Below are 15,558 nucleotides of genomic sequence, written 5' to 3' on the forward strand. Positions count from 1 at the left end.
CAGAGGGGCGTGTACAGCTATACCAGAGAGGCGTATACAGCTATACCAGAGGGGCGTGTACAGCTATATCAGAGAGGCGTGTACAGCTATACCAGAGAGGCGTGTACAGCTATACCAGAGGGGCGTGTACAGCTATACCAGAGAGGCGTGTACAGCTATACCAGAGAGGCGTGTACAGCTATACCAGAGAGGCGTGTACAGCTATACCAGAGAGGCGTGTACAGCTATACCAGAGAGGCGTGTACAGCTATATCAGAGGGGCGTGTACAGCTATACCAGAGAGGCGTGTACAGCTATATCAGAGGGGCGTGTACAGCTATACCAGAGAGGCGTGTACAGCTATACCAGAGAGGCGTGTACAGCCATACCAGAAAGGCGTGCCATAAAGCTGGCTTACATCCAAATGTAAATGAGCCCAAAAGCAGTTAGTAAGATCTACTTGTTGATGAAAACACACTGATACTTTTCAGAAAATACATGTAGCCATAGGGATTATTGTGCCTTATATCCAATGCAGGGAAATGATACTAATGATCCCATTTGAATGTATATATCTCAATTTAATATTTTTATAACCGCTACATAATGGGGTAAGGTGCAATCAGGGACTCTTCAGAGAGTCAGGGAGATTGCTACTATTTCAGGGAGTCTCCCTGACAATCAGGGAGAGTTGGCAAGTATAGTATGCAGGGGCGTATCTATAATGGGTGTAGGGTGTGCGGGGAACACGGCCCCGCACCACATACCCTACACCCATAATAGTACTTACCTCTCTGGAGTCCCACGTCGGCGCGGGGGTCCGGCGCTGTAAAACGACTAGAAAATGGCCGCAGCAGCCATTTTCCCGTTGTTTGCGCATGCCATTTTCCCGGTGACCTGTGCAGACTCTATAGACTCTGGGCACACTTTAGTGCCCAGAGTCTCTAACTCCGGGTCGCGCACATCTCAGTGCGCTGCCGCCGGCAAGGGAGGAGGGGGCCCATGTCGGAGAATGCACACGGGCCCCCTCCTCTTTAGAAATGCCCCTGATAGTATGGATGATGCCAGGTCCATCAAGGACTAGGCACTCTGCACATTAGTTTACCAAATTCCTAAATAGCACTAAGATGAAGAATCAGAAGCAAAGTAACATACACTATAGCTGTCAGACCTGTTACAGCAGCTGAGTACTTGTCAAATGTGATTCAGCCTCCATTATATGTAATATGTTATATTTCTAGGGCTGGGGAGTGCAGTGTCACACGTGTACTATGTCAGAACTGAAAACACAATACAGACTGTATTTCATGAAAGTTTAATTACAGTAATATTAAGATTTGAGAGGTGAACATTTGGGAATAAGAACATGAAAATCCTTTCCTATTATCCCAACCGAAGTGCAGCATGTCAGGGCTTCCCTGCTGTCATCAACTATCTGAGCACTCCCCACTTCATGGCCCATGCCAGCTTTCATATGCAGGGACGAGCTGCTAATTGGCTCTGTGATAGCCCTTTAGTGTCATGCTCAGAGGATGCCAGGGGACCCTCATTTATTTTATAGCGCACAACTAGGGAGATAAGAGCTTCTTGTCTTTGATCAGAGTTTTAGGTAAGCAGTTGAGATCCTACAGTATGCTGAGCCAACTTAGCCAAGGGTGACATGCAGCAGAGCTTTACAGCTTTACAGCTCTGCAGTGCAGCGTTAGCCAAACGCAGATCTATCAACCCTAAACAAGTTTATTCTACTATGAGCATAGTCAGTATATCCTGGAATGCAACCTAACTAGTGATGTCCATGTTTCTGCCCTGTGCTTTATACGTTGTGATGTACATGGTCTTTTCTCTGTATTAATGTATTCGCTCTAAACATGGACTGAGGGGGGATCCAATTAGCCCCGAACGTTGTTCGGGTGGTAATGGATCCCCCGGGGCTATCCAATTAGCACCGAAGTCCGCCCAATCCCGGCACTTATTGGGGCTTTTGTTTTGGGACATGATGTGTCCCGAAAAATAATCCACGATAAATGCAATTATTTTTTTTACCCCTGAAAAGGTGAAAAACACACAGGGATCCTATGTGTTTTCGGGAAAAATATCCTATTATTTCGGATGAAATAATAGGATAGGGTGGAAAAAAACATCGGCGAAAAATGGGGGTTATTGGTGAAAATCCCCGTTTTTTGTTGATCGCGTCTAATTGGATGCCCCCCTAATTGTCTCTTTTCTGTCATCAAAGAACATACATGCTGCTCTATTAATCCTTTGCTGACATGCTTACTTTAATTAAATAAGCATTTTCTGGGCTGATGAAGTATTTATGATAATGCAAGGCACTAAGATCTAGTGACAGAATTGAGTTTGCTTTAATGTATTATATTACAAAATGCTTATTGGTCTGGCCTGATCTGTCAATCTGTTAGCATCAGTGCCAGACTCTTGGCAGGCCTGGCTCCGCCTTCCGGCTCCCCCAGCAGCGGGTGATGAGAGAGATGTCATGACGTCTCTCCCATAGTGCAAAAGAGCGGGTCGGGAAGAGCGGACAGCGGCGGTCACGGCAGGAGCAGGGATTCAGGTAAGTTTGATTTTTTTTGTGTATGTGTGTGTGTAAGGGGGCATGGGAACTGACACTGGCACAGCATGGGGGGACGCTACTGGGGACACTGTATAGGGGGGGTGGCCCGCTACTGGGGGCACTGTATAGGGGGGACTACTACGGGGGGCAATGCATAGGGGGGACTACTACTGAGGGCAATGCATTGGGGGATTACTACTGGGGGCAATGCATAGGGGGGACTACTACTGGGGGCACTGCATAGGGGGACTACTAGGGGCACTGCATAGGGGGGACTACTACTGGGGGCAATGCATAGGGGGGACTACTACTAGGGGCAATGCATAGGGGGGACTACTACTAGGGGCAATGCATAGGGGGGACTACTACTGGGGGCACTGTGTAGGGGGAACCACTGTATAATGGGCACTACTGGGGGCACTGCATAGGGGGGACTACTTCTGGGGGCAATGCAGAGGGGGGACTACTACTGGGGCACTGCATAGTGAGACCACTACTGGGGGCACTGTTTATGAGGCACTACTGGGGGCACTGCATAGGGGGCCCCAAAGCATATTCTTGCACCTGGGCCCACCACTCTCTAGTTCCGCCACTGGTGTGAAGTCTCTGTCATGAGATGAAACACGTTGGGACCACCTATATCGACAGATAAGCATGTTTTTATTTTTATTCCTGTACGTGTGCTACTTACCGTATGCCTGTTGTCCGAATTTTTTATTAAATATATCATGTTAAAATTAATGTGGAGGTTATATGTGTCTGGGAACTAAGTGTTCCTAAATTATTTGCATATGTATATTATTCTCTCCACTGGACATTCTTTATATACGGTATACACTATGTGAGGTTTTATGCTCTTCTTTTTCATATACATTCAAATGATCATTCCCTTTAAGATAAGTCTCTGGATCCTCTTGTTCTTTTATGCACTTTATTTAGGCACTTTTGTAATTGATTTTTACTCTAGTAGGCGCTCTTTTATCTTTATTTAATTTTACTTAAGTGTGTTTTACCTATACACATTTTACTGCAAAGAGCAGTGTTTGTATATATTTTATTTTGTTTCTTGCACTGAATCCCGTAAAAAGGATTTTTCAAATTTATATATACCTGAGTGTCTTATTCTTTCGCACTTATATATATATATATATATATATATATATATAGTTTGTTTAGTCACTTCAGCTTAGCAGCCACTGCACAACAAGCATCAAGTCTGGAATTATCACAGGTCACAGATATCATACAAGATTAAGCAGTAACAGTACCAGGTTTGCCACTCTGACTTACAGACAGCATGCACAAAATCTGTGGATCTTCCCGATCCTGACATCCTAACACTATCCACCACCCTCAGCCTATCACCTGGCCAGCTTGTCCGGCATCAGGAGCATTGTGTTCTGCTTCCAGCAAAGCTTTAAGCCCAGCTCACAGTTGGTGCTGATTGCTTGGTTGGGAACCCCAGCACACTTCAAATCCTGGACTGGACCTAACATCCAGCCTACACAGAGGAAATAAAGTGGGGAGTATTGCCTCTGTCTTGTGACACCGTGGCCTCCCTGCCACATACCCTCCACCTAAGCGACAACCCCCTTGGTGAAGCTGACAATTTCCAACGCGAAGTCACCTGTTTGCCCATCTCGCATTGGGCCTGTACTTGCGAACCTCCTATCCTTTTCCTACTCTCCCCCTTCCCTGGGCCTCTCTGGGAAAATCTGAGGAGTGTACTTTCGAGACTGCATCAACATTACCTTGCAGTTTTCCAGACCTATGTTGTACTTTAAACTGAAATGGCTGTAATGCCAGAAACCAATGAGTCACCCTAGCATTTACTTCTTTATTGGTATGCATCCACTGAAGAGGTGCATGATCTGTTACCAACAGGAATTCCCTGCCCAACAGATCGCAGGGACTCGATGGCCCACTTAATTGCGAGACACTCCTGTTCTACTGTCGCATAGGTCTTTTCTCATGGTAAAAAATTTTTCGGCTCAGGTACAGAATTAGTCTCTCCTCTCCTTCTACCTCCTGCGACAATACTGCTCCCAACCCTGTTCCGGAGGCATCAACTTGAAGGACAAACTTTTTTTTTAAGTCTGGCGTTTGCAGCACGGGAGCGGAAACCAAGGCTCTTTTTAAATCTTTTCAAGCTGCATCAGATAGTCCAGACTATCTAATCTGGACTTTTTTTCCTCAAACAGTCGGTTAGTGAAGCTGTTCTGGGCGCAAAGTCACAAATAAATTTACGATAATAGCCCACTAGCCCTAAAAAGGTTCTCAGCTGCATTTTCCTCTCTGGTTTGGGCCATGAAGATAAAGACTCCACTTTATCAATTTGAGGCTGTACCTGCCCATGGCCAACTACATACCCAAGGTATTTAGCCTCTGTCATACCAATGGCACATATCTTGGGATTGGCAGCAAAACCCACAAACCCGTAAGGAGTTAAGCATGACTTCTACTTTTGAGAGCTGTGACTAAAGATCACGATATCATCCAAGTATGCAGCTGCATACTCTTGATGTGGTTTTAACAGCTTATTCATTACAGGGTGAAAGGTCGCAGGGGCCCCATGTAAGCCAAAAAGGTAGTGCCTGATATTGGAATAATTCTTCTGGCGTTGAAAACGCTGTTTTAGCCACAGCTGACTCTGTGAAGGGAATTTGCCAATAACTCTGTTAGGTCTAAGGTAGCCGGGTATTGGCTTTTGGCCAAATGCTCAACTAATTAGGTCGACTCGTGGCATTGGATAAGAGTCAAATTAGAAACTTTATTCAACGTTCTAAAATCGTTGCAGAACCTCAAAGCCCCTGAGGCAATAATACAATGGGATTGTTCCACTCACTATTGGATTCTTCTATTACTCCCAACCGGGGCATTTCTTCTACCTCTAGCTTTACGGCTTCTCGTCTGGCTTCAAGAATGCGATAAGGCCTTTGATTTACAATAACCCCAAGTGGGGTGACAATGTCATGTTTTATGATTTGGGTTCTGCCTGTAATGGGGGAAAGCACATCCTGATTTTGACCAACCATTCTAGAACTTGCTGATTTAGGGCTTGATTCAGAGCCGGACGCTATTTGCGCTCGCTCGTTCATTAAAAAGGGGTGGCTATTTAAATGAACCGTTCGCACTTTGCGGTCTGTTCACGCCTCTATGTCTGAACGAGTGAACAAAACTTGCGGTCGTAATTTTGAAAAAGACGCCCCCTGGCCGCTCGCACCATACGTCATGTCCGCTATTTAATAGATTAATCGAGAACATCGAACAGCGTATGAACTGCTCGCTATTCTTGTGGTTGGTTTTTTCATACCACAATCTTGCGAGCAGTTCTGACTATAAATCAACCAAGTGACGTGGTCAATGACGCTGCTGTATTAATTATGCACACCCATAAAACGTCCGTTTTGACCTTTAAGCACGCCTGCATTCTGATTTCCACTCCCAGTTTTCAAGCACCTTCCCCTGTTACCACCCACATACGCCTCCTCCTGTCACTCAAAACAGCAGGCATTCGCTATTTAGCGAACAAACGATTTTCGGCCGCACTGACTGGTTCGCGCATGCGTATTAAAATCCGTACGCATACGCAGTTGTGCGAACATCGGTCGGAACGAACGAGCGGCCGCTTACGAGCGGCTCTGAATCAGGCCCTTGGTCAGCATTTAACCTCTCTTCAGTAGGTACTATACATTTCTGAGTTTTAATAGCAACACCTGATGTTTGCATAATACTCTCTCGCTGTGGTTTCAACAGGTTAATATTAATATAGTAGATCTGTTCAGACTTTTGTCTCCCTTCCTGTTGGACCTTATAATTAACCAGCCCTACTTTTTCGATAACCTCATATGGTCCCTGCCAATGAGCATACAGTTTGCTTTCAGCAGTGGGAACTAGAACCAACACCTTGTCCCAAGGGTTGAAGGGCCAAACTACGGCAATTACAATATAGTTGCATTTTTGTCGCTGTTGGGCTTGGTCCATATGCTGTTTAACTTAGTTGTCTTAACCAGCTGTACAGTTGTGTCACAAACTGTACCACGTTAGGTTCTTGAATGGGTTGTTGTTCCCACCCTTCTTTTAACAGGTCTAGCACTCCCCGGGGTTGTCTGCCATACAGGAGTTCAAATGGGCTAAAGCCGGTAGAAGCCTGTGGCACTTCCCGTATTGCAAACATCAAATAGGGCAACAGTAAATCCCAATCTTGATTGACGCCCCTTCTAATCAATTGTTTGAGAGTCTGGTTGAATCTCTCTACCAGACCATCGGTTTGGGGGTGATAGACCGAAGTTGTTATTCTTTCTACCCCCAACAACCGACATAGGTCTTTAATTAATTTGGACATAAAAGGGGTTTCTCAGTGAGAAAGAACCTCCTTAGGTATGCCCACATGGGTATAAAGCATTACCAGCTCTCGAGCAATAGTACTGGTTTAAATGTTTCTTAGAGGTATTGCTTCAGGATATCTAGTAGCGTAATCTAATATTACTAGTATGTATTGGTGACCCTGAGCTGATTTAAAAATTGGACCAATCAAATCCATTCTAATCCATTGAAATGGAACAGAAAATACCAGTAGGGGTACCAAGGGAGCTCTAAACTGGGGTCTGGGAGCTGTCTTCTGACAGATGAGACATTCCTGACTATAGATTATTTTGTTGTATACCAAGCCAATAGAGTCTATATTGTATTCACTGGAGGGTTTTCTCCTCCTCTAAATTCCCTCCCCAGAAATGCATGTCAGCAGCCTTAAGTTCCAATTGTACTTGTACTCGGGGGAACTAATAACTGTTCCACCTTTTTGCCTTGTACATAGGCTACACGATACAACAAATCATTCTTCAATATAAAATATGGTGTGCCTTCTGGAGGCAAGGTAGTCTCTATTTTTCCATTTATTCCTACAATGCCTTGAAAAGCATATACAAGATTACTATAATTGAATTGATCTCGTGCAAATTTCCGCAAAGACACGTCCTTGTCAACAGGCAACCAGAAATCTTCCGGACAGCTGTCCTCTGCTCGTTCGGTGACCATTACTGGTTTCACCATCTTCCTAGTCAAGGAGCGAGACGATACGTCAGCAGAGTTTGCATCTCTGGAACGGTTACTCAGTCTTTTTACCTCTTGGCCTTGAATATGCTGGGAGAGACTGAGGTCTGTGGACGGATCACGATGACAGTTAGTCACTGGTAGCTCTTCATTGGCCCGGCTGGCCAATATCTCTTTTAGTAAGGGAAAATTCCATCCCAATATCAGGAGTTATGGAGATTTTGAGTGCACTGCAGCCACAATGTGAACGACACATCTGTTAACTATCAGCGGAAATTGTACTTGGGAATACTCTTCCGTGGCCTCATGCACACAAAGCACCCTTACAGGTGGTAATACTTGATCCTCTTCTCTTGGTACTAGCCCTTTTGATATGATGGAAAGTTCACTACCGGTATCCACAAGAAAGCCTGGTGCACATACTGATAGCTGGTCTAGCCACTTTACCTGTCGTGCACTCCATCGGTTCGGACTGCTTTGGGCAATCACGACGACAAGCCCAGGCTTCCCACGGGGTTTCTTGTGATAGCTTCCGTTAGACCCTAGGTGCATGGCTTGGGTACAGGTCGTGACTCCCGGTCAGGCACTTTTGTCATTTCCCCAGTGTGAAGTAACGCTCGATAACTGTAGCCAATTCCTCAAAGATATGGGGGTCAGCTTGCAGAACCCACCTCTGTACTCCTCGATCCAAACCCTGTATACAGTGATCGATGGCTACTATTTCCACCACTCGACTCACTACATTTACCTCTGGCTTTAACCATGCCTTGCCCAGCCTGGACAATTCTGCTAGCTGGATTCTGGGTGCTTCTGAAGGGAAAAATTGCCAAACATAGAACCTTTGAGCATTGCTCGCTCCTGTCACTCCTATTCTAGCAAGTACAGTTTTTTTCAGTTGGTTATAAGAAGTGGCTTGCTGCTCAGGCAGGTCAGTATATGTTTTCTGAGCTTCCCCGGTTAAATATGGGGTCAACTTATTGACCCATTCTTCCCTATGCCAACCCAGGCGAGTTGCAGTCCTTTCAAAGATGTGCAAATATGAGGCGACATCATCAGTTGCTGTCATTTTCTGCAACACCTTTGGCTCGTGACCTGCTTTCCTGAGCTGCACTAACTCTGTATGCATCAGCTTATTATTTTCCAGCTGAGTCTGCATTTGGGATTGCAGCAATTGTATGTGGGCTTGCTGGCCTGCAGCCACATTTGTGATAGAAGAAAAGAAAAAAAGAAATGAGGTATCTGCGCTGGTATTTATATGAATTTATAACACCTTTATGAATCAATTATAAAGTTTATTCAATAGTGAACTGCAGTTCAATAAAACATACACACATGTATCAAGTGTTGTTAAAAATAGTTACCATAAATGGTACAAACAGCCAAATAATTGAGATAATGTTTCAGAGAAATGTATCCAATGTTCCCAACAACTGGTTTATATAACCAGTGGATATATATAGCAATTCACACCATAATGCGTGCATACAGGCTGCCCAATGTTTGGAAATAAGGTTCTGTAGCTGAACAATGTCACAAGTTCCTCTTATATCCAAATAAGTGTATTCCGTATAATGATAATCCTTACCCCACAGAGGCTCACACAATGGAAATAAATGGCAATGATGTCAGCTGATTTGCGCCGTTGTGGTGATGGTTGCCCGCACTCTGGGTGTGAATCGAGGATCCGTTGGTATGTGGGTGCAAAGTAATGCACAAAGGGTGCCAAGGCTGAGCTGGATGTTGCCACCGATGTGACCCCCGCACACACCCCGGGCAGACGGGCAACAGCCCGAACGGAGATGGAAGCCGCAGCACAGGAGCCTCAGGAGGAGAGGGTCCTGAAGCTCCTGTGCTGCGGCTTCCATCTCCGTGCGGGCTGTTGCCCGTTTGCCCGGGGTGTGTGCGGGGGTTACATCGGTGGCAACATCCAGCTCAGCCTTGGCACCCTTTGTGCATTACTTTGCACCCACATACCAACGGATCCTCGATTCACACCCAGAGTGCGGGCAACCATCACCACAACGGCGCAAATCAGCTGACATCATTGCCATTTATTTCCATTGTGTGAGCCTCTGTGGGGTAAGGATTATCATTATACGGAATACACTTATTTGGATATAAGAGGAACTTGTGACATTGTTCAGCTACAGAACCTTATTTCCAAACATTGGGCAGCCTGTATGCACGCATTATGGTGTGAATTGCTATATATATCCACTGGTTATATAAACCAGTTGTTGGGAACATTGGATACATTTCTCTGAAACATTATCTCAAGTATTTGGCTGTTTGTACCATTTATGGTAACTATTTTTAACAACACTTGATACATGTGTGTATGTTTTATTAAACTGCAGTTCACTATTGAATAAACTTTATAATTGATTCATAAAGGTGTTATAAATTCATATAAATACCAGCGCAGATACCTCATTTCTTTTTTTCTACACTGTTTTGAGGGCGTTATGCAGAAGGCCCTTGGTATCAGCTGCAGGTTTTTATATTAGACAGCAATTGAACAGTTAGCGCACCCATCTGGTTTTTCTTTATACATTTGTGATAGCCCTGAGAATTTCTTCCATACTGTTTTCAGGTTTTGTAGTAAATCTAAACTTAGCTTCCCTTTTCATAAGCTACTGTTAACTAATGCTTGAATGGGTTGTTGTTCCCATTCATGCATTAACTAATATGGGAAAACAAGAGATATATGGAAACAGCTCCTTTCTTAAGTTACTTTAAAACAATCACTTATACAGGAACTCTTCTGTGTGTGCTTCAGGAGAAAAAAAAAACCTTCCCCTTTAATTGCACTTTACAATCTCTCAAGTTGTTGCTGGGCTGTCCTTCCCAACTTTAACCAAGCACACAAACCAATTAGGATTTTACTCCAACAAGCAAATAATTTAACCCCTCCCTGCTGATGCAACTGCAGGAAAGAGCACAAAATTAAAAATTTTAAGACCGACCACCCAGCTGCTGTGCAGCTTGGGCTTCCACCCAGCACCACACTAAGCGCCGGAAAACAGCAGACTGCTACAGCTCCCCTGGGAATCTGGTGCTGAATTCATTGGCAGGTCCTCACCGCGCAGGATGCGTCCAGCAAGTGTGGTTCCCATACGAGCCACCAAATGTCACAAGGCGGGAAGAATCACATCCAGCAGTATGGTAAAACAGTGGATTGTTTATTCACTTCAGTTTAGCAGCCACTGCACAACAAGCATCATGTCTGGAATTACAGCAGGTCACAAACATCATACGAGATGAAGCAGTAACAGTACCAGGATTGCCACTCTGACTTACAGACAACATGCATAAGATCTGTGGACCTTCCAAGTCCTTGAACCCCTAACACTAACCACCACCCCCAGCCTATCGCCTGGTCAGCTTGTTCGGAGTCAGGATTACTGTTCTCTGCTTGCAGCAAAGCCCAGTTCACAGGTGGTGCTGATTGCTTGGTTGGGAATTCCAGCATACTGCAAAATCTGGACTGGACCTGACAACCAACCTACACCCAGGTAATCAAGTGGTGAGTATTGCCTCTGTCTTGTGGCACCGTGGCCTTCCTGCCAAAATCTTAGCCCATCTGGGCACTAACTAGACAATAACTTCATTCTCTCAAACAGTGGTAGGGCCTACTGCCCTCATCACAAACTTAGGTATATACACATTACTTACAATAGGTATATCACAGTGTCTCTGAACAAGCCTATCTTCTTGTTCTCCCCAGGTGTGAGACACTGAGCCAAACCCTGACACTGCTTATATGAGATTCTTCCAGGTGCAATCACTAATCAGCCTGCTCTCAGGCTGAAAGGCCCAAACACCTGAAACGGCTCTGTGGATGGAGCCCTCCCTTTTCTCTCACATACACACCCCCCAGGACCCATTATCTGGCTTTACTTAAAGACCAAAACTCCAACAAAGCAGACACAGACTTTTCCTGGGGGTTTAAAAAACACAGGTCAGAAACATTGGACAAATGTACACTCCACTTAGCACTTCACCAGTGCTTCTATCACAATATATATACACTATGTTTGTGTGTGTGTATATATATATATATATATATATATATATAGTAGCTGATATCCACAATGTGAAGGCACCCAGCTAAGTATTATAGATAGAGGGAGTGCCGGACCGCGGTCGGTATATGTATATATATATATATATATATATATATATATATGTATGTATCGTGCTGTGCAATATATTTTGCTGCACAGTAAGAATGCTTTCAAAAGTAGAGGTGTTTATTTTTGCAAATTAACAAAATGCATAGTGAGTAAACAGAAGAGAAACCTAAATCAAATCATTATTTGGTGTGACCACTCTTTGGTCAATGATCATCATTTTCACATTAGGTTCAAACACAGTCATTAACTGATACAGAAACAGCTGGGTAGGAGGCTTAAAAATGGGTGAAGAACAGCCAGATTCTGCTACAAAGGTGAGACTGTGGAAGACAATTTCATATCACAGGTCATACACCATGGCAAGATTGAGCACAGCAACAAGACACAAGGTAGTTATACTGCATCAGCAAGGTCGCTCCCAGGGAAAGATTTCAAAGCAGACTGGGGTTTCAAGAAAGTGCTGTTCAAGCTCTTTTGAAGAAGCACAAAGAAACGGGCAACGTTGAGTGCCGTAGACGCATGGGTCGGTCAAGGAAACTTAGTGCATCAGATGAAAGACACATCATGCTTACTTACTTCCCTTCGAAATTGGAAGATGTACTCACAAAAACAAACAATATATACACTTATATCAATAGGGGAGCATCTGGCTTATTGGAACTGTAAAGTGCAGTGGTACAGTAGTTAACATTGTTGTCTCACACTGCTTAGGGCATGGGTTCCATTTTGACCAAGGTCCTGTCTGTGTGTGTGTAGTTTGTATGATCTTCCCATATTTATTCCGGTTTCCTCTGTATGCTCCATTTTCCTCTTGCAGACCAAAAATATACTGGTAGGTTAATTGGCTTCTGATAATATATACCTGTATGTAGGAAATATTTAGCAGTATTTAATCAAAGGCAGAAAGCCTTCAAATCCTGTATAAAAAAGGAAACGTTTGTGCGGTATTTAGGGCTTCAGCCGATTTGTGAAAGCCCCCTGCTTGTTTGTTGACATTTACAATGTTGACAATCATAATGTCGACACCATAATGTTGACACTGTTGAAACGTCGACGTGTCAGCATCTACAGAATATTGACATGTTCACAATGTCAATATGTGAGATGTCTACATTCTACGCGGACTGGAGGTTTAGGCTGCAGCAGCAGAGGGTTAAGCTGGGTACACACTGGAGCGACATTGTTCCGATTTGGCCATATCGTAATGACAAATCGGGCATATGGCTCAGTGTACATGCTGCATGGCTAACCGGATGATATCGCATGCGGTGCCATGCATATTATCGAAGGACGAAACGAGTGATCGTTCAGTCCTTCATTACATCGCTGTAATGTGTACCGGTAATCATGCAATGTTCAGGGTGTCCCTGGACAGCGACACTATTGCCGGTCAATCAAGTGTGTACCCGGCATTAAGGTTAGATGGTTGGAGAGGAGGGTTAGGGTTAGGCACTAGGTGGAGGGTTAGGCTTTGGGAGGGGAGGTTAGCGTTAGGCATTAGAGGAAGGGTTAGTGAAGCCCACCACGGAACTGCTGCAAGATGAGCCGGAAGTTATAATAACATAGCTGCCGTACCCAGAAGACACAGCTGGAGTTGCTGGAACAACCATACCTGGTATGTGCTGGTATGTCACCACTATACCCAGGGGCGTCTCTAGTGAGGAGGGGGCCCATGTGCAGTCTCCATCACGGGCCCCCTCCTCTCCAGCGCCGGAGTAACTGCCGTACCCAGAAGACACAATATTTTTCATATTTTTTTTTTCTTTACAGTTTTGTTTTCCTATTCATTACCGTTCTTTAAGCAAAATAACTTTATTTTATTTTATCTTTTTAATTGAATCTGAAACTGGAACTCCAAGTCTGAGGCTCTGTCTCTAGTGCGCATGCAGGAGTCGGCAAGCTGGCTCGCACAGCACTTGAAAGCGTTAAGACTACTCTCAGTCTGTGATCTGGGCATCACTTAGCTGCCTACATTCAGGCAGATTTTATAGAAAGCCTCCTTAGACTATAAGCCATTCTTACTGACTTTCCTAACATCCTCTCCGGGAGCAGCTGCTGTCAGTTTCAGGGGGGGGCAGACTGTAGGTGTCATTAGGCACCGCCCCTTTTACAAGAAAAGCCCGCGATTCGTGGGTCCGCAATGAGGGGGTGGGGCTAAATGATGATTCGGGTCATTTAACCCCACCTCACGGACCCACAAAATAACTAGGAATTGGGCAGGTTGCGGGAGATATACCTACTCTTTCGGGGGTGCGGGAGGGCTACCTGAAAAATCAGGAGCCTCACACGACTTCCGGGAAAGTAGACAAGTATGTTATATGCCCCAAAGTGGCAGTTATAAGCCCCAAAGAGGCAGATACTGATGTGAATGATTCAATATTCTCAGGAAAGTGCTGTTTTTTACAGTGGAACTGTATAAATAAATGCTAATAATTGGCATAAGATAAATGGTCTAGTACAGTGGTTCCCAAACTTTTTTGAATCATGGCGCCCTAGTGCATCAGAATTGTTTTCACGACACCCCTAAGCCAAAAGTTTGTTATTGAGAAATTCAGAAAAAAATGTAGTGAAGTAGTAAAGTGAATTAAATTGTGCTTACCCGTCATCCTTAGGTTCATTTATGTAGTGGATGACAGGTTTGCGCTTCTGTTTGTCCACATATTTATATTACATTGGCCATAAATAATTTGATTTGGTGCTGGACCAACAACCTGAGGCACCCCTGCAAGTGGTGCCGCTGCGCACAGTTTGGGAACCACTGGTCTAGTGTATTGTAACATATATTGCTTTTTATTAATTATCTCAGTGTTTCAAAATGAAAATTGTTTTGGAAGGCAATAGATGCAGTACCTTTCATGGCCTCTATTATATTTGGTGGCGCTGTTGTCAACACTGAGTATGTTGAGCTTTAAGGGAAGGATTAAAGCTATCCATAGAGACTACGGTAGCTTTTGATATTTTAGTGTTCAGAAGACGACAGCAGTGTGATTCTGGAGTACCTGTTCTTTTAAATTATTAAGCATACTGTGTGATTACATCAGTTTGGAGCAATGGGGAATGTATTTGTCTGCAGTTAAGTCCCTCTGGATGATATGTCCATTGACCTGCAAACACTTTATAATTTATGTGTTTTTATTTCCAGAACTTGCAAGGAGTAAGAATGACCTCATCTCAAAAGCAAGGCTGAAAACATTGAAGATGACATTGGTTATTGTCATTTCATTCATGGTCTGTTGGACTCCTTATTATCTATTAGGAATATGGTACTGGTTCCAGCCAGAAATGATCCTCCTGACCCCCGAGTATGTTCATCATAGCTTGTTTCTCTTTGGTCTCCTTCACACATGCACCGATCCTCTTGTATATGGCCTGTACACCCAATCCTTTAAGGAGGACATGCGTAACTGTCTCCGAAAAGTACGATGTCTATTGTCAAGGAAAGATAAGAACAGCAAGCGACTAGCAGACTCTGAGATGAATATTAAATACTTTACCTCGATGGATGGGCCAACATCTACTGGAACAACTGTACAGTCTGTCTTCTGAAGCAAATGCTACTCACTTTTTCTAGACTGTCACTATAAATCACTCTTCTAAATCGATATAATACACTTTCCTCATAAAATTATTAAATATATGTTAAACCCAGTAATTACATTGGATAACCGATGCATAGGTTAAGAGATACTGGTCTCCATAATTCTCCAGATGTGCATCTGTCCATTTGCTACCGATCAGTCCAACAAGCCATTAGAAATACGGAATACATCTAGAAATTAATTTGATAGCTCTATGTGGTTGCCCATAAAGCAATTCTGG

General features: G+C 44.1%; 1 protein-coding gene across 1 annotated transcript in view; it reads left to right on the forward strand.

The window, feature by feature from the left end:
• Positions 1-15,285, forward strand: part of LOC148481952 (gonadotropin-releasing hormone II receptor-like) — a 48,049-nt gene extending 32,764 nt beyond the window's left edge. The window contains exon 4 of the mRNA XM_088452877.1: positions 14,882-15,285. Within this exon, the coding sequence (XP_088309003.1) occupies positions 14,882-15,285 (404 nt within the window). The remainder of the gene's footprint in view (positions 1-14,881) is intronic.
• Positions 15,286-15,558: the final 273 nt, after the last annotated feature.

The sequence above is a fragment of the Taudactylus pleione genome, unplaced genomic scaffold, assembly GCF_031769625.1.
Source record: "Taudactylus pleione unplaced genomic scaffold, aTauple2 ptg000556l, whole genome shotgun sequence".
NCBI classification, from domain to species: Eukaryota; Metazoa; Chordata; class Amphibia; order Anura; family Myobatrachidae; genus Taudactylus; species Taudactylus pleione.